This window comes from Gadus morhua, chromosome 14 (assembly GCF_902167405.1).
Source record: "Gadus morhua chromosome 14, gadMor3.0, whole genome shotgun sequence".
Taxonomy (NCBI): Eukaryota; Metazoa; Chordata; class Actinopteri; order Gadiformes; family Gadidae; genus Gadus; species Gadus morhua.
In genome coordinates this window covers 14,853,739-14,878,664 of record NC_044061.1, presented here as the reverse complement: position 1 = coordinate 14,878,664, position 24,926 = coordinate 14,853,739, and the positions used below count along the sequence as shown (strand labels likewise).

At 44.7% G+C, this 24,926-nt stretch overlaps 1 protein-coding gene across 4 annotated transcripts in view; it reads left to right on the top strand.

The window, feature by feature from the left end:
- Positions 1 to 24,926, top strand: part of LOC115558374 (protein diaphanous homolog 3) — a 235,635-nt gene that overhangs the window by 154,913 nt on the left and 55,796 nt on the right. For 2 of the 4 annotated variants that reach the window (XM_030376445.1, XM_030376443.1), the window contains 3 exons: positions 2,678 to 2,819; positions 17,377 to 17,472; positions 19,206 to 19,271. In XM_030376445.1, the coding sequence (XP_030232305.1) occupies positions 2,678 to 2,819; positions 17,377 to 17,472; positions 19,206 to 19,271 (304 nt within the window). The remainder of the gene's footprint in view (positions 1 to 2,677; positions 2,820 to 17,376; positions 17,473 to 19,205; positions 19,272 to 24,926) is intronic. The other 2 variants (XM_030376444.1, XM_030376446.1) reach the window with 2 other exon arrangements.

Below are 24,926 nucleotides of genomic sequence, written 5' to 3'. Positions count from 1 at the left end.
GATTTGAACCAAGAATTACCCGACCTGGGCCTTGGTGCTCTGGCACGCTCTTGTTTGCTCTCGCTCTCTCTCTCCTGCTGTGTCCCTCACTCATGTGCTTTCTCTCTTGCTCTCTCTCTTACACACACACACACACACACACACACACACACACACACACACACACACACACACACACACACACACACACACACACACACACACACACACACACACACACACACACACACTCACACACCAATCAACTCCTCAAGTATCCAACTATGTCCTTCCCACGCTTTTACACACAGTGATCCATCCTGTTTCCACCTTCCAAAGGTTACGCAGTATGATCTGTTTTCTGGGACACTTTTAGTCGTTATAGTTACCGCTATAGTCGTGTTTGATGAGCATCCACTGCGCTAATGCTTGTCTTTGTTGTGAGTGTCAGAGGCAGAATCTACTTAAACCACAAGAAAGAATGATTAGAAGAAGGGAATGACTGCATTTAGACTCTCGGTCTGGAGCTGATTACAGCGAGGTAGAACTCCGAACAACAGGGAGTTGATAAACTCTGAATTGGATGAAGGTAGATCGCTCTGAGACACAAACTCCTAGCATTTAGGCATTATATATGTTTTTCCTGTAATCAAGTTGCTAAAACCAAACTGTAGTTGTTGCCTGGAGCACCTGCTTAAATGAAACAAAAGTAATTTAACTATTTGGCTATTTGGACTATTTGGACCTGGTAAGATAACTACATCCAATACTTTTGGGTTCCATTAGATCATTCATCCAAGGCTAGTACTACTGGATCTACCAAAGAAAAGTTAAACCACTTCACATAGGTCCCCTGCAGCGTTGCTGATGGTAGCTGATGGCTGATTGCTGATGGCAGGCATTGAGCTGTTTATGTAGCTGTGGTCAATTCTGTTGGACGCATAAATTGACTTCATCAAAACCTAAGCGGGTATAAAGAGTTGGCTGTTCTTGTGCCTCAGCTAGGGATCTCCAGACTGTCCCTCTAGCTGTCTCTCCATATGTCTCTTTATCTCTCGCTCCAATACAATTATAATTAATTGGAAAGTAACATGCACATTGCCAAAGCGATTTAACAATTCAACAAAGGATAAATAAAAATGTAGCCCTAGTAAAATACCCTAGTAAAAAGAAAAGAGGCGAGAGAAATCAAAGACAGATATTTAGTACCAGGGATGCACAAAGGCAGTAGAATATACATAATTTACAGATGTATAACATGGTTAATTATAAATTACTATAGATATGTTCCGATAGTTATAATGTGAGGTTAGGTGCAACTGTCTCTCTCTCTCCTGTCTCGATGTCTCTCTTCCTATTCCTCTTTGCCTTGTCGCTCTTTCCCTGTCTCTTTCCCTCCCCTTTCTCTTCGTAGCCGGCTCTAACTTGTCATCTCTGTCAACAGTGAGGGCTTCATTCAATATTGTCAGTGAAGACACTGTAGAACTCATTATTCTTATGTCTAGCTCAACTGATAGACTACGGTACTAACCCTGCCAGGGTTTGGGGGTACCATATTCTGCCTCAGCCAGCCTTTCCAAACGGAAAGTCTGGCACACAGTGTTGATTAACTGTTTCAAAACAGTCCACTTGTCAGGATGACGTCTTGACATGCAATCACGATCAAGCATGGGCCGTACACGATCAACAATGGATCAACTGAAAAAAAGGACTTACCTGCTGACTGAATACATTAACCTGTGTCTCTAATAAGCTCTGTTTACCTGTCTGTTAGTGACAATGCTGACAGCATATGAGAATCATGGTGCACAGCATCACTTTCTCTATGTATCAGACGTTCAGAACGAATCCCATGGAGACGTACTGCTAATGTAAAAAATCGATTTAATCGATTTTGGATCGATTTCATTTACATTTTACAATATCGATTCATAAGGCATGAGATCGATTTTTATTTTTTGGTTTGTAGTAGTGGAATGTTGTAGTTCTTGCACTTTCACTTTCACTTGCACACTTTCACTTGCAATAGAGAGAAAAAATAAAGTGCATTTGTATTTTGTAACATAGTTGAGCCATTTTCATTATTTAAGAGCAGATCGAATCGTGATTAATCGATTCAGAACCTTATGAATCAAAATCGAATAGATTTAGAAAATTGGCCACGATACCCAGCCCTAGCTGAGACTAGGTTGAAGCAAAGGTCCATACTATCTAGGCAGCTCCCATATTCCACCCAGGTGACTTATTTTGGTAGCGTTAAAAATATGGTTTGGTGCAAAGGTTTGATAATGAACATGGTAATGGTGCTCTCCGCTGCCATCCAGGAGATCTCCCAAGTGCATGGAGAGATTTCTGGTTTAACGTGCACATTGATCAATGTACAAATAGTGTGGAGCCTCATCCAGGCCCAGAGTCCATTCAGACTCCGCCATTTGGGGCTGCTTAAACAAGCCATCATGAAAGCAAACTCCCACATATGGGTTCCTACCCCCATGCTGAGAATCGATGTACTCATCCTATTTCACACACTTTGAATAAAAGCATCAACCAAATGAAATATATTATTGGTTAATCTCCTGTTCCAAGCTCATACAGTGTTTTAACTTGGTTTCATACATAAGCTCTGACTCACTTCCTGTCGTGAAACTCGCCTAACTTTTACCTAAGTCTCTCCCTCGCTGTCCCGCTCTCCCTACAGCAAGCGCTGAAGGAGAACCAGAGGAGCAGGGAATTGGAGGAGAAGCAGCGTCGGGTCCGGCTAGCCCAGGAGAAAGCTGAGAAAGAAAAGCTCCAGAGACAACAGAAGAAGAAGACTCTGGTGGATGTCAACATCAACTCAGGTACACCTCCTCTACCTTGTCCCACCTCCACTCTGACCTCCTCCTCCCTGACCCCCTCCTCCCCCTCCACCCTGACCCCCTCCTCACCCTCCACCCTGACCTCCTCCTCCCCCTCCACCCTGACCCCCTCCTCCCCCTCCACCCTGACCCCCTCCTCCCGCCCCCTCCACCCTGACCCCCTCCTCACCCTCCACCCTGACCTCCACCCTGACCCCCTCCTCCCCCTCCACCCTGACCCCCTCCTCCCGCCCCCTCCACCCTGACCCCCTCCTCCCTCCACCCTGACCCCCTCCACCCTGACCCCCTCCTCCCCCTCCTCCCGCCCCCCTCCACCATGTCCCTGCCTTTTTACTGCCCTGTTGGTCCTCATTTATTTACTATTGAGTCATTCATTAGACTATTATAATATTTATCCAAAGTGACTGACAGGAATCAGGTCCATGTCATTAAGGAGTATGTAGGGGTTAAACAGTGAATTCAGCTCTTTGTCATTAAGGAGCAGGTAGGGGTTGGACAGTGAACTCGGGTCCATGTCATTAAGGAGTATGTAGGGGTTAAACAGTGAATTCAGCTCTTTGTCATTAAGGAGCAGGTAGGGGTTGGACAGTGAACTCGGGTCCATGCCATTAAGGAGTGTGTAGGGGTTAAACAGTGAATTCAGCTCTTTGTCATTAAGGAGCAGGTAGGTGCAAAACAGTGAACTCAGGTCCATGTCATTAGGGAGAAGGATGCCTACAGGTGGAATGATGACATTGGCGGTCAGATACCCAAACCCGCTGTTCTCAAACCAATTCTGCTAATGTACCCCCACCAAGATATCTTTTTCAGCCAAGTTCTCCTCTAAAGTTAGGGTTAGGTGTGATCTGGTTGGTGTGGCTGTTCCAGTCAAACAATGGGGATTAACGGGAATGGAGCTGTGTCTTTGCGTTAGTAAGCAAACACTAGTCTTGGTGTTTCCTCACCATATGTCATACTCAAATATTAGGCGTAGCAGTACTAGTATTACTAGTAGTATCAGTCCACTACTGTTTCTGATAAACATGCAGCAAACATGCAGTTAAGTACAACAGAAAGGGTTGTTATAAATTGATGTTTTTCATCGACCTGTGTATTTATGTTAAAAGAATCCCAATGGCTCTGCTCAAGTGGCCTTCTGTGCCATCACTGAAGGCTACATCCATAGCTATTAACATGAATTAGTTACTGTGACGTATTTTGTATACAGCCATACAGATACTGATCTACGTTTGGCACCTTAGAAAAATCAATATACATTACCCACTTGTACACAGGGGATTTAAAGTGGCGATCTCAAAGATTACTGTTTTGTTCTCATATGCATGCTACATATGTGTATGTGATTGGGTTGCCTCAAGGGCTGCTAGCTATAGAAGTGAAAACAGCTCTAGATGGATACGTTTGAGTGGACAATGGTTGTTGGAGTGTTGGTATTGGTGGCTTGCAGGGAGATAATTGTGCAGTAGGCTTGGGGAATCACAGTATTACAGTATACAAGGGTATTATAAAATACCGAAGGCGTTATTCAATTCCGCAAAAATATGGACTTTGCTATTCAATTCATCTTATGAATGCATTTTTTATTATGTTGATATATATTTTGTCCAAGTTTTGAAGCAATTAAATCTTCGCTGTTGCATTGTGATTGAGACTGAAACATTTAAGTTTGCCAATGATAAGATTTTAGTACCTTTAAGCAGAGTTCCCACACGTTAAACAAGTTTTACATTAATGACCGCCCGCCGGGAACATCCTGAAAGTGACATTTATAGCAGCATAGCGATGCTCTGGTGGTTTATTCAGATAATCTCAATAGCAGTTTATGTAGCTTGAAAGTATATATTTTTTCAAGTTCGAAAGATGTTAGATATTCAACAGATATTCACGCTCTGAATTACAGCCATCTAGAAGTAAAGGCGGTATATCTGGGCAGTATATCTGCCGAAGTGACAGGTCTACCAAGCGAAACCGTCAGGTAGCATTACTTCTCTCTGTAGAGCCATTTCTTATAGGTGAATTACCAAGTACCCTGCCCTAAACAATAGAATCGGTTTAACCTGGAAACGTCTCACGTTTGTAAATGTTCCCAGAATTGTAAGAAATGTAAATGTAAATGCATTAAAATCACTCTTTTGAGGTAGATGGTTCCAATAGTTCCACAACAGTATAACCAGGTAAAACACTTTGTTGCCAGTGGATCTCAAGTGTGGGAGTAACGCAGATGGACTGTGTAAAATACAGGATGAACTGACGTCACATAGAATGTAACAAATACAGGTTAAACTAACACTATAGGTTTACATTGGTTGAAACTTTTAATTAAAATGATTACTCGAGTAGAGCTACACATTATGATTTGGACCGGATCTATGGAAGAAGGACTCTTATTTCCTATCTACTTATTATTCTTTGATTCATAATTACTTAATGCCAGCAAGACCTGTTTTAGTAGGCTAATTGAATATTAGACACACAGAATTGTAGGCAAGACAATGTCAAACATGCTAATGACTTTTATCCTCAGCTCAGCTCTTACATTCAGTTCTCTATTATTGTTTTCGTTTCACAAATACCACCATAGCCCGTATACACCAGTAAAACGAATGGAAGGTGTTAAAACTAGATACGGCCCAAGCCTATTGTGCAGAGTGTCTTGACGAGTCTAGCAGTATTTAGCTCTGTTACAGGGACCACTCATTCTGAACTCAAGGACACACCGCATTGTCTTTATTTACTTCTTTATTTTATTCAGCAGCATCCTGAGCCTTGGCACCCCCAGTCCAGAGATGTGTTTAATTAAAATACCTGCTATAATTAAACATGCTTTCCCGATTAGTTTCATTGTTTTCTGAGGAAGAAACCGCGACCAGTAACACGTTTTCTATTATCCAACTGGCACTCTGTCAGTCATTAATGGATGTTGATCAAAGTGACAATCTGGTAACATGAAATTACCTTGTCATGCTTTTTTTATTCAACTCAATTTACCAGACATGATAATATGGTCTGCATAACGCTGCCGCACTCCACCGCTACATAGACATCTGCTCACCGTCTTCAAACAATGACCGCGGCTGTGGCGCTCCCCGATAAGACAGCTAGCCAATGCAAAGTCTGTTTAGCAGGCAGGTTCAGGCATCGCAGCCATGAAGATAAAGGCTGTGGCTGCCAGGGACCGGTGTGCCAAGTACCAGCCCTCCCCACCACTCTATCAACAGTACAGCCACCCGGCCCCATGCCAACCCCTGCAGTCAGCCAGGCAGGAGGAGCTGGCATGGCATTGCCTAGCGCTATCATCAAGCTAGCCTGACCATGCCAGCATGTAGCCTAGCACTAACATCTAACTAACCAGCATGTTGCCTAATGTTAACATCCAGTTGGCCTACCCCTGCCAGAAAGTTGCCTCATTCTAAAATATGACTAACATATTGTGTAACTTACTCCCAACGTGTAGGTCACCAACATGTAGTCTAATGTTAACACTTAGTTACGCTTCCCATGCAAGTGTTTAGCCTTTTATTTGTGTGTGCGTGTTTTTTTTTTAATATATATTACTAGGAATATTTTTCTGTTTTAACAATTCATAGGTATGTACACATATTTCCCTTGTCTGCATGTTATTTGCTTCTTTTTTTTTTTATCTGGCATGTTCGATAGCTGGTAGCTCAGTTAAAAGCAACAACCTGTGTGTGCACGTCTATGTGTGTGTGTGTTTGTTCTAGTTAAGTTTTCTGTTTCTCAAAGTAGTTCAAAAGCATAACAGACTTGAGCCATTAGTTGTCATAGAGGCTTATAGAGAATGCCTAGAGGTGGAAATGTATTTAGATACGCTCAAATTAATACAGGGCTAACAGGAAACTACTTTGACATCACTAGGGCATGTTGATTCCAGCCTTATATGACACACTCATGCACACACACAGACACACACACAGAGACACACATAATCACACACAGACACACACAGTCTCTTGAACACGTAGACAGTGTGTTTGTATTAAATATTTCTTTTGGATTTGTATGCTGCAGACTCGGTCACTATGTTATTCTGCCTTCTCCCCATTATCTCTATCTCCCTTTCCCTCTCTCCTTTGCTTTTCGCCTTCCCGTATCTGATGTCTCACTGTTGGTCAAACTATCAGAGGTGCATAGACACACTGTCTTGCACACACACAGACATCCAAGCACGCACACTGACACAGTATATTTATTAACTAAAGAGCTTTCTCTTTGTTTGTGGTGGAGGATTGTCCAGGATGGGGATTTTGTGTATAATCATCTGATTACCCATCAATTCCCTAAAAAGCCCACAGAGACAACAGGCTTGTTATACTGAAGGACATCCCAATGAGAGAGAGAGAGAGATAATGTTTGCCAGCACAGGGAGAGAAACCTTATATCCCGACCAATGAGATCCATGCAGGGTTCTCATTGGTCCCTCACTACTATGCCCGGCAGCAGTTCCGTCACAACCATGCTGGGCAGCAGCCGCGTCACTGTCATGCTGGGCAGCTGCAAGTGCATAAAGGCATTTGCATAGAGGAGCCCCATAGAGGTTGTTAATCAGAGTGTATAGTGTGTTTTCTCTGTGCAAAAGGGTCTGCTTTGTGTCACCTTTACTCCCAGGCTGAGCCAGCAGCAGCCATGTTTGTGGAAGGACAAATGAGAGTGTGATTTAACATCTCTACACGGCTGCCAGCCATGCACTATTAACAGGATCAGAACGAGATGGAAAGATGCATGGCCGCTATCAATATTCACCCCTCTCTACATATAAAGATGCATGCCCACTTATAAAGATGTGTCCATGATGCATGTGAAGAAGCTTGCCATACAGGCCAACATATTTACTTTTCAGAGGGATTTTTAACATGGCTAACTAATAATCAATCATCAATTTAAAATCAATGCTGTGTCATGCGGATTTGCGATATTTCATGCACCGAAGGTGCCTTGGTGTCTCAGATATGCTCTTTACTGAGGTGATGGATTTCTTAAGCGACAGAAGGTGTATTGACACATCAGTAGACATAGGTAATCTGTACTTCTGGCTTCTGAAAGGACTTTGGTAAGCCTCCCTCCTGTCCTGCCCCCCGCATCCACCCTGCTGTCCTGGGGTAGAGGCCGAGCGTCCGGGCCAGGCCCGCGTGCTGGCCTCCAGCCGGCTGTGCTCGGGTCGGGCCTCAGTGGCCTGGCCTCCAGCTCTGAGACTAGGAGTAGAGGCTGGAAGCTTTTCAGGTTGAGAATCTCAGAACTTTTGTTTCCTTTTTCCGTCACCCAGTCCCAGATAATGTCAGCGGTGAAATGAACCATTCAATTTAGAAAAAGAGAAGGTCATTGGCGATAAATGACGGACTTTACAATACATTACTTTCACAACAACGAAAGTCTGGGTCTGCACACAATGCTTATCACTCACTCATGAAGTTCCCCGTACGTATGATAAAGTATTCGAATGTATGATACCAATTCATACACTGGTATCATACATTGGCAACGTTGCTAGTTGTCATAGAAACAGTCAACAAGGCAAGGAGATGCAACAACTTTTTTTTTGAGCCCTTATGTGCTTCATTCCGGTGTTTCTGCCAGAAAAAAAAACGCTATGCGGTCACAGGGCCTGAGTGTCCTTTGCCAGGCATGTGTACCCCCCTCCCCCATGCTCTGCTGGGCTAGAGGCAGGATGTCCAGGCCTCCAGCCTCCGGACCAGGTGTACATGTAAACCCGGCAGATGGGGGGCACCGCAGGGAGCCGTGTGTGTGATTAAATGGGCGCTGGTGGAGGTGGCGCTGCAGTCAGGGAGATAACAATAGGCTGGGCTCCCTTTCCTCTTTTCTCCAACTCCTCTCCTTCCATCCCTTTGTTCCTCTGGCTCTGTCCTTCTCCCTCTGTCGTTCTTCCATCCCTCTCCCTTCAGCCCTCTGTTCTCTCACTCCAGTCTGTCAAAACCGTCCCGCTCTCTTCATCGCTCTGTTCCTCTCCCTCCGGTCTCTATCCCTGTGATCTCTCCCTCCATCCCTCCACCTGTGATCTCTCCCTCCATCCCTCCACCTGTGATCTCTCCCTCCATCCCTCCACCTGTGATCACTCCCTCCATCCCTCTCCCTCCTTCCCTCTCCCTCTGCCCCTCTCCCTCTGCCCCTCTCCCTCTGCCCCTCTCCCTCTGCCCCTCACCCTCCTTCCCTCTCCCTCTGTCCCTCTCCCTCTGCCCCTCTCCCTCTGCCCCTCACCCTCCTTCCCTCTCCCTCTGTCCCTCTCCCTCTGTCCCTCTCCCTCTGCCCCTCTCCCTCTGCCCCTCTCCCTCTGCCCCTCTCCCTCTGCCCCTCTCCCTCTGCCCCTCACCCTCCTTCCCTCTCCCTCTGTCCCTCTCCCTCTGTCCCTCTCCCTCTCCCCCGTCCCTCTCCCTCCGTCTCTCTCCCTAAAGCTCTTCATTTGTGGTTTCTCCCTGTTTGGTTATTTTGTTTCCCTCTTTTACTCTCACTCAATAAACCTATCATCTCACCCTCTCTTTCCCTCTGTCGCTCTCTCCCTCTTGGTTTTATGTTTTTAGAACCATGCTTTATTTAATTTGCTCCATCTACAACTGTTCCTTTTGTCAGGGATAGCACTAAGGCATCGTAAATGAAGCCAAAGCGTGTGTCTTTCTGCACTTGTTTTAAATGTTGTGGGCTGTTTAGAGACATCCATGGCATGGGATTGGCCAGTTTGTTACTATAAGAATTACATCCTCCACTAATCTTCTGCTGGTTCCCAAAAGAACAGAAAAATAGGTCAAAATAACAACATCGTCTGCAGCTTGTTCTATGCCCTTCAATTTGTCTCTCGTTCTAACTTTTTTTGTTGATTTCGGTATTTTTTCCTCACTTCTAACTTTGGTCTTTCTTTCTACCTTCATTTTTTTTTTGCCGTTCTTTATCTTTCATTCTTTACTTTCTTCTTCTTTCTTCATCTTTCTTTGTTTCTTTCTCTTTGATTATTTATTATTATAATCAAAGATTATACTTGAAAACTATACGCGAGTCTAGTAACATTGAGGAAAGGTTCATGAATGAGTAAAGTGACCGAGCAGATGAAGATTTCGTAACGCAGGTCTCATTCGACACACTTAAAACCTGCCGGCTCCCTCCAGTCCACCCCCCCCCCCCCCCCCCCCCCCACTTCTCCTCCACTCCCCTCCTGCTCACAGAGCTCCAGGCTCAGCTACCGAGTGGGGGGAGTGGAGTGGCAGGTGAATCCAATGCTCTCTGTATGCTCGCTAACTGTCAGAGCTCTTACTTCTCTGTGGCCCTGGTTGCCCCTTTGCCCTCCTGTCCTCCTCTGAAGCACTATTTCCAGCCAGCGGTTTAAGGCCTATTCCATAGCTATTAGTGTTAATAACGCTCTAGCAGTTCTGTCTTTCTCTGTTTCTCTTTCTCTCTCTCTCTCTCTCTCTCTCTCTCTCCCTCTCATATTTATATATTTAAAGCCATGTCAGTCAACACGCCTCTGATCTGCTCCTCCTACCTCCGGTGTCAGCCAACACGTGTGTCTATAATCTGCCAGGCGCTTTGTTTTAGTGAGTGTCTATGTTGGCTCCAGCAGTGAAGGAGAGCGTAGGGTAGTGTATGTTAGAATGTGTGAGTTGTTCAGGACAGCGGAGGAAGTGTGTGTATGTATTCTGGGATTTTATAAATGTGCAGCTGTGTGTTTGTTTCTCTGAAAGCTCATCATGTCTTGGTTCTATGAAGAGAGGGAGCCCAGGTTTGATGTGTAAAATTGGAACGTTTGTGTTTCCAGATAATCCCCATTCTGACTCCATGCCTCCTGAACAATAAGAGTGCTTTGCACACACACACACACACACACACACACACACACACACACACACACACACACACACACACACACACACACACACACACACACACACACACACACACACTCATTTCTTACACATTTACACGCACACTCAAAAGCACACAATAAGAAAGACTTAACATAAACGTAAATATTTGAATCAACTCAACTTTTTTCCTTTTAATTTCTAAGAGAAACTAACATTTTATTTGAATGACGGTTCATAAAGCCAAAGTTCAGTAAGTGTTGTTTGAACGACCTCGGTGGCTTTCGGATCCACTCAATTTGACTTGGTTACAGCAGAGCTTCAATGTAACAATTCTAGACGCAAGATGTCAGTTGTATAGGCCTTCCAACTATCCTCCAACAAAAAAGGTGGTTTGTGAAAAGTTTCAATTCAATTGCACAGCACCACTGGCACTATTCAGGAGCAGGCAAAGATAAAACACACACACACACACATTCTGGATGACGAATGCCAGAAAGGGGAAAAAAAACATTTTTTGCCATCTTTATTGAAATGGCAAAGCATATTGTAATTCACAATTTAATGTGCAATTTGAAAAATGAAATTTCAAAGTACATTTTGCAATTGGCAATGCAATTCTCAATTCATTTGGAATTATTTAGGTTAGGCATTCTGGGAAGAACCCTACTCTATCTCTGATTGGCCGCTCTGGACCAAACTAAAGAAGGTGATGAATAATGGCGACGGACGAACTTGTTGCCGCTATCACTGCCATCGCAGACTGCATTGATTGTAATTCTCGCCGAGCATCGCCAATTGATGTTTTTGACAGGGTGCAAATGCTCTCGCAGAGGGTGGGAGAACTTTCTGCCTTAAAGAGAAATGACCCCAATAAAGGACAGGATCGAGAAATACTGAGAGGAATGTCCGACAAAACAAAATCGTGTCAACTTTTTACATCAGTTATGACGCGAATGTGCTGCATTTTCCAATCAGAACCGCAGCAATGAAATTGACGGATGGATTCAACCCTCAACCTCATATAGCCAGTGAATACGTATGTATTTAGAGGATTCAGTTATATGGAGTTAGATTTTTGATCCATCCAAATTGTGTGAGGAAGGACAGTTCGAGAAATGATAAGTGTGTGTGCACACTTCAATGCATCCATGTTTTGGAGACGTTTGTTTTTTAGTGAGTTTTCCTGTTCAATAACTAAAAGTAGGCTGAAACTTTTTCAGAGGAAGTTAGTATCAATTACAACTGCACAAATCAAATGATCGTTGGCTTGCAGAACAGACTGCTATTGAGATGTCGAATGATATAATAATGATATTCGACATATTTGTTTGATATCCTCTCTTCCAAAAAAGTGTCCATTGTTATCTGAAGCCTGCTCAGTCACTTGCTGTACACAGTACACCCAGAATTTTCATTCAAATATTGAATACACGATTTATTCAAACTGAATTGAGGATTTCACTTCCATTTCGCATATTGCATTGCCAATTGCACTTAGAATTGCCAATTGCAAAATACACTGCTATTGGAGATGCTAACAAACTTCCATATGTCTCTTGAGTCTATTCATGTTTTTTTTTATTTACTAACCCTATATTATTAGTAGGCATAACTTTATAACGTATTTTGCCCTTGTTTAAACTCTGAAATAGTTGCTCATGAGTTAATTATGAGACCATTAATAATAACCACCATGTAAGGACATCCTGGGAAGGAGCCTGTTTAGGCCGAAGCGTGATGCTCCGCTGAGAGGGGGAGGCGGTGCAGAGAGCCCCAGTCAGAGCAGCTTCGGCCTGGGCTCTGCAGATGCCGTCCCTGGGTAATGGATCTCACCAGGCTGGAGCCTCTCTGGGATTCAGATTGACTCAGATTGAGAAAAAGCTTGCAGGCATCTGGCAGGACCAGCTGGCCAGATAGCAGGGGGAGAGAAGGGGGGGGGGGGTGATACGGAGAGAATAGGGGGGGAGAGAGAGATAGAGATTTATTCCCATGGGGGGAGTGTGACAGCTTCAGCCAGGCTGGCCGTCATTAATATTTATTAATACAGACCAAACTCAGTCAGACTCAGGTAAACTCCCCGCATACAACACACACGCATAGAACACAGTACACACACACACTTGCTCACTCAATCACACCCACGCATGCGCGCAAACGCACACCCACATAGACATACAGATATGCACACAAATATATACACACAAACTTAGAGACCGCAGTACACACACAAAGCAGTACACACACAGATAGCAGTAGACACACACACACACACACACACACACACACACTAAGAGACAGCAGTACACACAATACACACACAGTACATATGCCTGCACAGTATACACACACAAAGGCCTTGAGACTGCAATGCACGCACACTTTATTGAAATAAGTGTGTGAGAAAAGCACACATACTCACATTTGCATTCACTAGATTTTCAACAGGTTTTCTTTGCCTTCAAGAAAATTGTAATTTCATTGCGGTTTGCTGTACAACTAGCGTCAGTGGTGAATACGGTTGAAATAATTACAAAACAGCCAGGAGCCTCAGAACGGTAAGGCTGACAGAATTCCCACTAAGCGTTCATTTGCTGTGTCTTGTTTCATTAAATAAATACATGTGTTGCTCTGGGCTGGATAGGGAGAAGAGAGTGGAACTAGGAAACATCCCAAAGCTCGGATAATACATTATCCTACTGTTGAGCAAAAGCGAGAAGGGTGTGCACAGATAAAGATAACTTGGCAGGAAAACAATAAGAACAACATCTGAAAAAATACATGAACATGTGATCACCCAACATTTCTTTCTGTCCATCTCTCTCTTCTCTTCGCTCGCGCTCTCTCTGTTGCTTGCCTTCTCAGTCCATCTCTCATGGTCGGTATCTGGCTCTATCTTTCGCTCTAAAACGTTCTTTGGATGTCTCTCTCTTGCTGTTAATCTAGCCATCTCTCTATATCCTTCGTTTCCTATTAGACTTTATCTCTCAATCCCTCCCTCCTCTCTCTCTCTCTCTCTTCAGTCTGTCAAAGAAAAAAAGTATATAGTGTCTCTCCCTCTATCACTCTCTGTGTCTCTCTATCACCCTGCCTCTCCCTGTCATCCCTGTCTGGCTCACATTGGAGATTAAAAGAGTTGAGAGCTTTCTCTCTGGCTCCCTCCCTCCCTCCCTCCCTCCCTCTCTCCCTCTGTCCAGCAGCGGTTTCAGTCTTAAAGTGCCTCTCTCTCTGCCACCCCTTCTCTCCTCTATTGAAACAGGAGGAACGCAGGGAGGGGGATAGCAGGGCGGTCATCTTTAATCAGTGGTGGGACTCTGCAGTCACACCGAGGCTGCCCCATCCCCGGGCCCCCGTCCTGCCTTATATCAGGGCTGATGTGGCAGCTACGCAGAGCAGCTGATGTCCCCCATAAGTGGACAGAGAAACAGCAGCCCATGTAGCAGTAGTGGAGGACATAAGTGGACAGAGAAACAGCAGCCCATGTAGCAGTAGTGGAGGACATAAGTGGACAGAGAAACAGCAGCCCATATAGCAGTAGTGGAGGACACAGCTCTCCTATTTAATCCTCAGCAAAGCCCTCACTCCTACTTCTCTTCACTCCTCCTTCTCTTCACTCTCCTGTTCCTACTCTCTCCTCCTGCCTCGGCTGTTCTGCCCTACCACTGCTCAACTTTTCCGTCCTTCTTCACCTCCTCATCTTCCTCCTGCTCCTCCTCCTCCCCCGCCTCTCAATCCTGTTCCTCCATCGCCCTCATACCAGGATAAGTTCAGGGGAGGTTAAATGCACTAGTGTGCGCCCAGTCTAGAGCATAGAGCCAGCTGTTGGTGCTGTGCAGCAGGTGGTAGATGGTGAGTGACCCGGTCTATAGAGGGTGCTGTGATCAGCCCTGAAGAGAGGGAACGGGACAGAAAGAGCAGTGAATCATCCGGGCAGTTTAAAACCAGTACATTCTGAAATACTGAGTCCAACCCTGGAAAGACCTCACCAAAATAATTCAGAGGATGTTATCAATATGGCTTGGAATATATTTGCTGGATATCGTTCCTGACCCCAAAACTGCATAAAAAAAACACATTATCTCTTAGGGATTCCATGGAGGAACCTGACACATGTTACTTTTTCATTGGAAGGCGTTATATAATATTAATATATAATATAATATTAGCTCAAAGGAAAACATTTTTGTTTGAGTGGCGATGGAGGCTCTACATCAGACTAAATAGGTTGCGGAAAATGGTCTAAGGTAATGGTGCTTTAGTTGATGACAAGCAGAGCGGGGTTGACTTATGTGCACTTCAGCTTGATACCAATGCTCTCTCCCCATTTAGGCTGGCATGACCATTATGATGTGGGAATGCCTCAACCATTAAAATATGTAATAAGCAGGGCTCCAGACTAACATGTTCTACTGATGGCACTGCTGCCACCAACTGTCGGACCCCTTACAAATTTGGTTGCACCCCTTTTGAGGTGCTTTGTCCCGATATTGGCATGTCCTTTGTCGCGTACCTTCTGTCCATCCAAAGTGGTAGAATATGCAACCATTTTGTTGGCCATCTTGAGCCCTGAATAAGACAATAATGTTCCCACCACTCTGTTGAGGGCCTCCACCGCCTTGACAGACTAAACTATAGCTCCGATAATAGCATCTTAATCACTTAGGTTGTGGAGGCAGAGAGCTTAATAAACAAGAACAATCAGGAATGAGCTGCTATGAGACTTCTAATCTATGAAGATATAAAGATGTATGAGGTCGACACTGTGTGTGTGTGTGTGTGTGTGTGTGTGTGTGTGTGTGTGTGTGTGTGTGTGTGTGTGTGTGTGTGTGTGTGTGTGTGTGTGTGTGTGTGAAAGCACAGTGTGTGGGGTCAGGTGTGTGTGTGTGTGAGTGTGACTGTGAAAGCACTGTGTGTGGGTGGGACTGTTTGTCAAAGAGTTTATTGGTGTGTTTCTGCATACGACAGTCCTAACAGGCACACATATATGCACACACCCATGCACACACAAACCCGGGAGCGGTGGCAGCCGGCGTTAACTCTGGGCTGACAGGTGGTTGGTGTGTCCCTGAGCGTTCCCCTCCTCTGCAGTCTGCTGGAATCACCTGATCCGTCACCCAGCTCAGGTGTCAAGGTTAACCCTCACCCCCCCCCCCCCCCCCCCCCCCCACCACACCTCTGCTTTTACTCCCTAAATATATGGCATGACCCACCAAAAAATAAACACATTCATAAATAGTCCCTCGGAGGCTGGGTCTGCGGCACCACTCATATGATCTGGTCCAGTGTTTCCAAATCTTTCATCGTTGGTAACCCCTTGGTTTTGTCAAGGACACCATCATCTACTAATATGTATTTATTATCATTTACAATTTTTCTTATTTTTGAATGGGACTAGAAGTATATTATACTATTATCATTTTGCATCATTATTAATATTGTAGTGCAACAGCAACTCATATCATATGAGTTATAAATTAGCATCATTACTAATATGATAATATTAGGGGTTAATATTATACTTTCCTTAAGTGCGAGTTATTTTATTGTTTTATATATATATAAGTAGTATTTAATATAAGCGACACACCCCAGAAAATGTTAGTCTTGAGTCTACACATAATAATACCTTTAATCGTACCTAGGCCTAAACTGCAATCTCTTGGTCGGCCGTACCTGGAGGATGCATGTGTCCTCCTAAACCTCTTCCAACTATATATACTGCATACTGGAATTAAAAAAGTATATCACAGGGTCATCTAAAACGTCTAATTATGTGCAGATACAGGTTTGTGCAATGTTCAAAGTGTCCTAATTAATATTTAATAGTGCTTAACATGGAGAAAGGGGAGGTCTTATTATATTTCTGGTCAATATATTTAACATTTAACAAAAAATAACAAATCGATATTCTCCTTGATAACTAACCACGAAGCACTTAGGACCTGCCCCGCAGGTCGGGAATCATGTACCTAGTGGGTGTGTATTGTCCGTGAACTCTGAACTCTCACCTCTGGTGTGAAGAGTCCTCTGTGTTCAGGTGTGTGTGCTAAGCCCTGGGGGGTCAGCAGGTGTGCCTGTCGATGTGTTGGAGAGCGTCAGCCAAGCAACGGGTTCCCAACGTTCCTTGTAGGAAACAGAGGACATTTCACTCTTGGCTCAGCAGCTGTGTGTGCGTGTGCGTGCGGGTGTGTGATGTCTTTGTGCGTGTGTGTGCGTGCGTGTGTAGTACGTGCGTGTGAAATATATCGGCCTGTTAGACGCTTGGCTGACTTTCAAATCACCTGTCAGTTATGCGTGCCCTGCCTTCTCTCCCTCGCCATGGCAACACTCGAGAGTCAGTGACACTTCCGCCACCCCCTGATTCTTTTAGTGTGTTTTTATTGATTTTATCTGAAGAGTCATTTATATTAATCCCAAACAGGAAATGCATGCATCCCAGTAGAGAACACCAAACAGGATCAGACATTGAAAATACATTTCCATTAGAGTAAAGCCTAAATAAATTGAACATGTATCCTTATTCATATTTCAATAAAAAATGTGTCGCTTTAGTTGGCCAGGGCACCATAACATGAAGCTACAACATAGATAGAAGACAGCCCCAATAAATTGCATCCAAACAACATACAGTGCGATAGCAGCATAATAGTGAGGGGGTACTAATTATAACAAAATGGAAATATTTCTGAAAATTTTGCCTGCTTGTTTTTTTCCAGAAAACGAGGAGACGGGGGTGATGGACAGCCTGCTGGAGGCTCTGCAGTCTGGGGCCGCCTTCAGGGACCGCAGGCGGAGAGCCCCCAGACCCAGAGGTCAGTGTGGGGGCTGACCCCTGCACACATGCACTCACCCACACTTGATTTGAATGCACAGACACACGCACACACATACATGAGCACATACAGACTCACACACATACTCACACATAAGCGCACACATACTCGCACATAGGGCTGCAACAACGAATCGATAAAATCGATAAAATTCGATTACTAAATGCGTTGGCAACGAATTTGGTCGTCGATTCGTTGTGTCGCGCGATTAATAAGTTACTCGTAGGCGCAGCACTGTTTACAGCCAGCCGCCGACAGGTTGGTTCATGGTTCATGCACGCCCACAGCGAGCTTTAGTGTGAGCGACCACAGCTTGTATTTTGGTCGTATCTTAACACTGGACTGTAGGCCTACATAGAAGTGTTGTACCTTCACTGTCTTTGGGTTAAAAAAACTCCTTCAACTCAGTATAGTCCAACCGAAAACTGTCAGCTGCTGCTGCTGCAGACGTTGTGCAGACGGGCTCGGAGTCGGCAACGCGTGCATCAACAGTCATTCAAAGCAGCGGTAGTAATCACACAACCGGACGGTGTAGAAAGTCCCGTCAGTTAAAAACAGTAATGCAGTTTTTAAATCCATGTTAAAATCGGCATGATATAGAGCTAGTTAGCTTAAAAAAAGTGTCAAATGTGATGTGTTCAGGTCGGCTCAGTAATATGATTGATGCGTTCAAATGCAACAGAAAAAAATAAATAATAATTGAGATTTTGGTGAAAACTTGTTTTCCCAGTAATATAAAATAGATAGTAAAGATAGAATTATGACCTGTTTAATGTCCTATCTTGAACTATCATCATCTTATCAGCAATTAAAGCAATATTACAAGTTCTATTTCAAGGAGTCTCGAAAATGGTATCAATAGGTTTGACCGGTTAACCATGGACATCCCTTATATACTTAAGCAATAGATCACGCCAGGCTGTGGTATGTGCTCATTATACCACTGTTAAGGGGCGTTGTCCGGCCCCGACGCGCAGCGGAGGGCCGGCGACCCCCTTCACAGTGGTATAATGAGCACATGCCACTGACTGAAGTGATCTATTGCTTTTATACAACGGTTACTGTTATGGCGAAACGAAAGTCATAGACACACTACATTTAAAAAGAAACCAAGAAAGTCAAAGTAGCCGTTTTATTAAAGACTACCAAAAAGTAGTCCCTCCTGGCTGCCTTCAAAATGCACGACGGTCGCTATGCAACACACTTTAGCGTCCCTCCGAGAGAACGGTTGTAACGGTTTCCACTTCAAGGCGCAGAGTGATACTTTCACAAAATGATCGGGCGTCATAGCAGTTATGTATACGGTCATTATACAACAGTTGGGAACCAATCAGATCGCTGGATTTAGGTCCCCCGTTGTATAAATATATCATATATCATACATTGTATGTTTTTTTTGTGTTATCCCAGTTATGTGTTTTTAATTGTTTTATTATTTAATATTACTTTTAATAGTTCTGGGACGTTGGCGCAATAACCTGGTGTTTTTACACTTCAGTCTGCACTGTGAATTTGAAGTAATGTTCAGTTTTTTTTATCCGATTCATCGATTAATCGAAAAAATAATCGACAGATGAATCGATTATTCAAATAATCGTTAGTTGCAGCCCTACTCGCACATAAGCGCGCACATACTCACACATAAGCGCACACATACTCAAACATAAGCACACACACCCGGCGCTCTCTGAGTGTGTGGCTGTTGTTTTCAGATCAAAAGATCATCAGTCCCGGCTCCTTCAGACAGGTCCTGCGACCCGTCCAGCCTGGTAACAACGGTAACCCCTCGATACCTTATCCCGATAATACTCACACCTTTAATCCTTCCTAAACGCAAGCGCTCTGCAATCTCTGGGTCCGCCTCAACTGGAGGATGCATGTGTCCTTCTGCATGCACAGCTCGCAAGCCTCTTCCAACCATATGAATATGTCTCTTGCCTGTCAGCTGACTTTACAAAATACAGCTCTGATCTTTGTGACCTTGTGGTTGAGAAATTATCAGCAAATAATGTGTGTGTGGATGAATATAAATGTGTCTGTATGTGTGTTGATGAATATATGTCTGGACATACAATATCAGTATGTGTGCATATGTGGGTGGGTCTGTGTGTGTGTTTGTGTGTGTGTATATGCCCGTGCATTCATGCGTGTGTGTGTGTGTGTGTGTTTGTGTATGCATACATGCGGGTTCATGTGTCTGCTTTGTTTCGAGCATCTTCTGACAACCCAGTGATTATCCCTAATGTTAAACAATTGAATTAAGACACACCCGACCACGGCCTCGTAGCTGTTGGGAGGATAAACACGCGTAGATCAGAGGTCCTCAAGCTTCATTAGCGGCAGCCACTTAGAACATTCCGCTGTTACTGAATCAAGATCTGGTCCGAGGTGGATGATAAACCGTTGCCTCTCTTCTCCACCCCTCCCAAATTCCCCTCTGTTCTCCTCCTCTAGCCCACCCACCTCCTCTCTGTTCTCCTCCTCTAGCCCACCCACCTCCTCTCTGTTCTCCTCCTCTAGCCCACCCACCTCCTCTCTGTTCTCCCCCTCTAGCCCACCCACCTCCTCTCTGTTCTCCTCCTCTAGCCCACCCACCTCCTCTCTGTTCTCCTCTAGCCCACCCACCTCCTCTCTGTTCTCCTCCTCTAGCCCACCCACCTCCTCTCTGTTCTCCTCCTCTAGCCCACCCACCTCCTCTCTGTTCTCCTCCTCTATCCCACCCACCTCCTCTCTGTTCTCCTCCTCTAGCCCACCCACCTCCTCTCTGTTCTCCTCTAGCCCACCCACCTCCTCTCTGTTCTCCTCCTCTAGCCCACCCACCTCCTCTCTGTTCTCCTCCTCTAGCCCACCCACCTCCTCTCTGTCCTCCTCTAGCCCACCCACCTCCTCTCTGTCCTCCTCTAGCCCACCCACCTCCTCTCTGTTCTCCTCCTCTAGCCCACCCACCTCCTCTCTGTTCTCCTCTAGCCCACCCACCTCCTCTCTGTGCTCCTTCACCCTAAGACTTATCTTGAATGACGCTCGAGAGAGAGAGAGAGAGAGAGAGAGAGAGAGAGAGAGGAGCAAAGTGGGGTGGGGTGGAGGTGGTGGTAGGGGGGGGGGGGGGGGGGGGGAGAGTATGTCTTTCCAAGAGAGAAGATAAAACCAGAGCCACTAGGTGGGTTACACAAACCCAATCCAGGGGTATTTTAAGGGACTGTGTGTGTCCATGTCTGTCATGACTGTGATCCATCCCACTCCCGACTGCTCTCGGGTAATAGCGCTGCTGTGTTATATATCTCCCTCCACCACGCCGCTGGGGGGGGTGGTGGGTTACTGTGGGGTGGGACAGGGGTCTCCCTCCCCCCTGCCAGCTGCTTCAACATCGGCCCTCTTCACTAATAAAGCTCCCAGCTTCAGACTGTCACTACAGGCCTCGCCCCATGGTCGCCAGCCTCCCTCCCTCTCTCCACACTTCTCCCCCCAAAACAAACCCAGCTAATTAGCTCTCTGTGGCCAGGCTCAGATACCAGTTCATCCCCTCGCCCTGGCCATCCATCTCTCCCACCCCCCCCTCCCATCTCCACCCTCTCTGCCATCTGCCCCTTAAATAACACTGGTCGTCGTCCCCCAGTCCCGCTGCTGTTAGGGGCCCTCCCTCTACATAATGACCTGTTATCTCTCACTCTCTAGCTGTCTTTCTGCCTCGCTCTACCTGTCTATCGCTTTCACCATAACCGTCTCACTGTCTCTTCTCTTTTTTCCCCTCTCTCTCTCTCTCTCTCTCTCTCTCTCTCTCTCTCTCTCTCTCATTTTTTCATCACCCCAAATCTTTCTATGTCCCTCTCTCTATCCAAGTGAATGTCTCTCTGGTCATAATTCGGCTTCCTAGTTCAAGTTAAAGTAGGCTTGAACTCCCAGAATGGGCATTGTTTCCTCTATCCTCCCTCTACCTCCTCCTCCTCCTCTTTCCCACTGCTCCTCCCTCCTCCTCCTCCTCCTCCTCCCCCCCCCCCCCCGAACTAAACACTCCGTAATAATTGAGCTCCCGGGAGCTGCCTCAATCTAACCAAGCAGCAAAGAGACTTGAAACGGAAACATCTGTCAACGTAGCCACGGTAACAAGCGGCAGAGGGAGGGTTGGGGGGGTCAATGTGAACATGTGTGTCAGGGATAAACATTAGAGCAGCAGCCAAGGAGCCCATCCTCCGAGACATCCAGACTATTGAAAAGCCAGGCTGTATAGGCTGATTCTGTATAGGCTTATGCTATGGGCTGATGCTGTATAGACTGATGGATGCTGTGTGGACTGATGCTGTATGGACTGAGGCTGTATGGACCGATGCTGTATGGACTGAGGCTGTGTGGACTGATGCTGTATGGACTGATGCTGTATGGACTGATGCTGTATGGACCGATGCTGTATGGACTGAGGCTGTATGGACTGATGCTGTATGGACTGATGCTGTATAGACTGATGGATGCTGTATGGACTGAGGCTGTATGGACTGAGGCTGTATGGACTGATGCTGTATAGACTGATGGATGCTGTATAGACTGATGGATGCTGTATGGACTGAGGCTGTATGGACTGAGGCTGTATGGACTGATGCTGTATGGACTGATGCTGTATGGACCGATGTTGTATTGACTGAGGCTGTATGGACTGATGCTGTATAGACTGCTTCTGTATAGTCTGATGTTATAGGTTGATTCAGAAGGGCTGTTACTGTGTATGCTGATTAAATACACGATGATGTAGACTGATGATATAGACTGACTTATGCTATAGACCAGGTGCTTCAAACTCAAATTGGCTGGTTTTGTTATCTCATAGAAATTCCACGTCAACGTTGAAGTACATTTATAAAGCGCAATATTTCAGAATATGTCTAAAGATTCGGACAACTACGGGGGGGAGGTTATTTATTATCTCAGAAATTGTCCAGTCATGTTTTCCTTTCCTAGCTCACAAACCAGACAAATCCGTGAGATCATGTTTTATTTGCTCTGGCATATGTGTCGGGCCTGACTCCCATTCACACGGATTTCCAGCAGACCCAGACGGTGTTGGGCCAATGATAGCGTTTATCTAATATGGGACGTATTTGATCCAATGGCATTTTCTTAAACTACCAAGATGGTGGCCACTGATGTGTCACACGTTTTGATGCTTTGTTTGGTAGTAAGCCTATCTAATTATGTTCGAAGGCATTTTGATCCGGACCAGTTTATGACGCCCTTTTGAAATCAAAAATGAACCGAGAGTTTCCAGACTAATACGAATTAGTGAATGGTCTGGCGATGTCAAACCTTTCTTTTCCATGGTCCTCTCTGAATTCAGTGTTTCTGCTAACTATTGCATTGCAACTCAATACGTTTGTTTTGCAGCAAACTTAGGATCCTCCACGTCAGCTGGGAGGTCTGTAAACAGCCTGAAAGTGTTGCATCTTGAAGTCAGCAAAACGCTCATCAGATTCCTGCAGTGGGTTTTCAATAGCCGTGGCATATTCATCACCACTGAATGTTGTGCCACCCTCCACAAGAGATAGGCATGCTGGAAAATGTTTATTCGCAGAAAGCTGAATTTTCCAGAACCTCCATTTTGTGAAAGAGGTTTCATAAACTGCTGTGATGAGCTGACCAAGACCCTGAAGCTTCAGGTTAAGTATGCATTTTGGATGAAATTCAGGAACATCCACTCTGCCATCTTCCATCAATCTATTCCCCTCTGCTCTTAATGCAGGAAATCTCTTCAATACTTTTCCATTGCTGAGCCAGCATCTCATTAAAGTAAAGTACATTTACTTAACCGTAATTTTGCCTACCCAATGTAATGGAGACTTTGCAAGACAACAGACATGACATTTTGGTATTTCAAGCATTTGCTGTACAGTACCCGTTGCTGTATAATGCACTGCAGAACCACTGCTCGATCTGCTTGTTTCTCCTCTAGCTTTCTTTCTACCAGCTCTACAAGTCCATTTCTTTGCCTGTCATAAACGGGGCTCAATCAGTTGTATTACCTACCCTCCTTGTTCCATTGCAAACCATTGCGCTCAATCGCGCTGCGCAGCTGCTGAAATAAATCCTTGGTTGTGGAACGGATGTACGTTAAACGCAAACTCAGGAACTCTTCTGTCACATCGAATAGATCATAAATATCCTTGATGAAAATCACTAGTTGCGCATTTTCAGTTATGTCTGTGCTTTTGTCAAGCACCACAGAGTCTGCAGTAAAACCTCTAGCTTGGTTTCATAACTGATCATAAATGTAACTTGATAACTCGCTAATCCGATCTGCCACTTAGTTTGCTGACAGTGGTACGGTTGAACACGCTCTCCTTTTGGGACATAGAATATCAGCAGCTTGAAACATGTAATTCCTCACAAACTGCCCTTTGGTAAATGGCTTCCCTGCTTTGGCGATTAACTCCCTCACCACATAACTTACTTCAACTGCAGCATCAGCATCCTCCTTGGCTTTATTTAAAATCCATTGCTGAGCCGTTAGCCCTCGCTGTAGCTGCCGGCTACTTTCTTCCTCTCGTCTCCCTGATACTTCTCATACTGTTCTTTGTGATTGGTCAAGTAATGACACTTGAGTTTATATTCCTTTTAGAATGGACACTTTTTTCTTGCATATCAGGCAGGTACATTTTCATTGAACTCCACAAAAAGGTTATTCAACGTCCATCTTTCTTGAAACTCTGAATTCATCATTCACTATACTATTCAATTTAGATAGAGAGAGAACACAGGACGCCCCAGAATCTTCTCGATTCGTAGAAAGAATTGCTTCTAATTTGCTGCACCTTTGACTCACGCCCTTGAGCATTTGTGCTTAAAAAAAAAAAAAACGTATAAGAAGGGTTAGTACAAATTGGTATGAAACAACTAGAAAATTATTATTAAATAATGGAAGATGTTAAGATTGTCTGACCTACAAAAGCAAACCCCTTTATCAGACAAAGTTGTAGGCAAAACAATAGCAGTACAACAGCAAGACACTTTTTCTTCTATTTGTTTTTAATAATTACGTTTTGTTGTCTATATGATTGAAAGTTGCGATTATGATAGTGAAAAAGACAACTAAATAGTATTTTGTTGGAACATCGACGTCAATTAAGTCAAATCAATATTACTCCTCGTCTTCATCATCGTTATTATCTAGTACAAACGGATTAATCCCTATCACTTCATTGGTGATGTTCACAGAACTCCCAGGCGGGCTGAAGTATTTGCATGGGGAAATTGCAAATACTGCAATCTGCCTTTTGTTGTTTTTGTAAGTTACTGCAATTTGTACACTTTATCTCAGAAACAGAGCATGATGAGCCAAGCTACTTTGTCAAAACATAAAACATAACTCCAGTTCATTTTCAGTCACAACTCAAATTGTAGTTACTACGGTTTGCCTTTGTAGGACAGTATAGACTGCTGCTACTGACTGA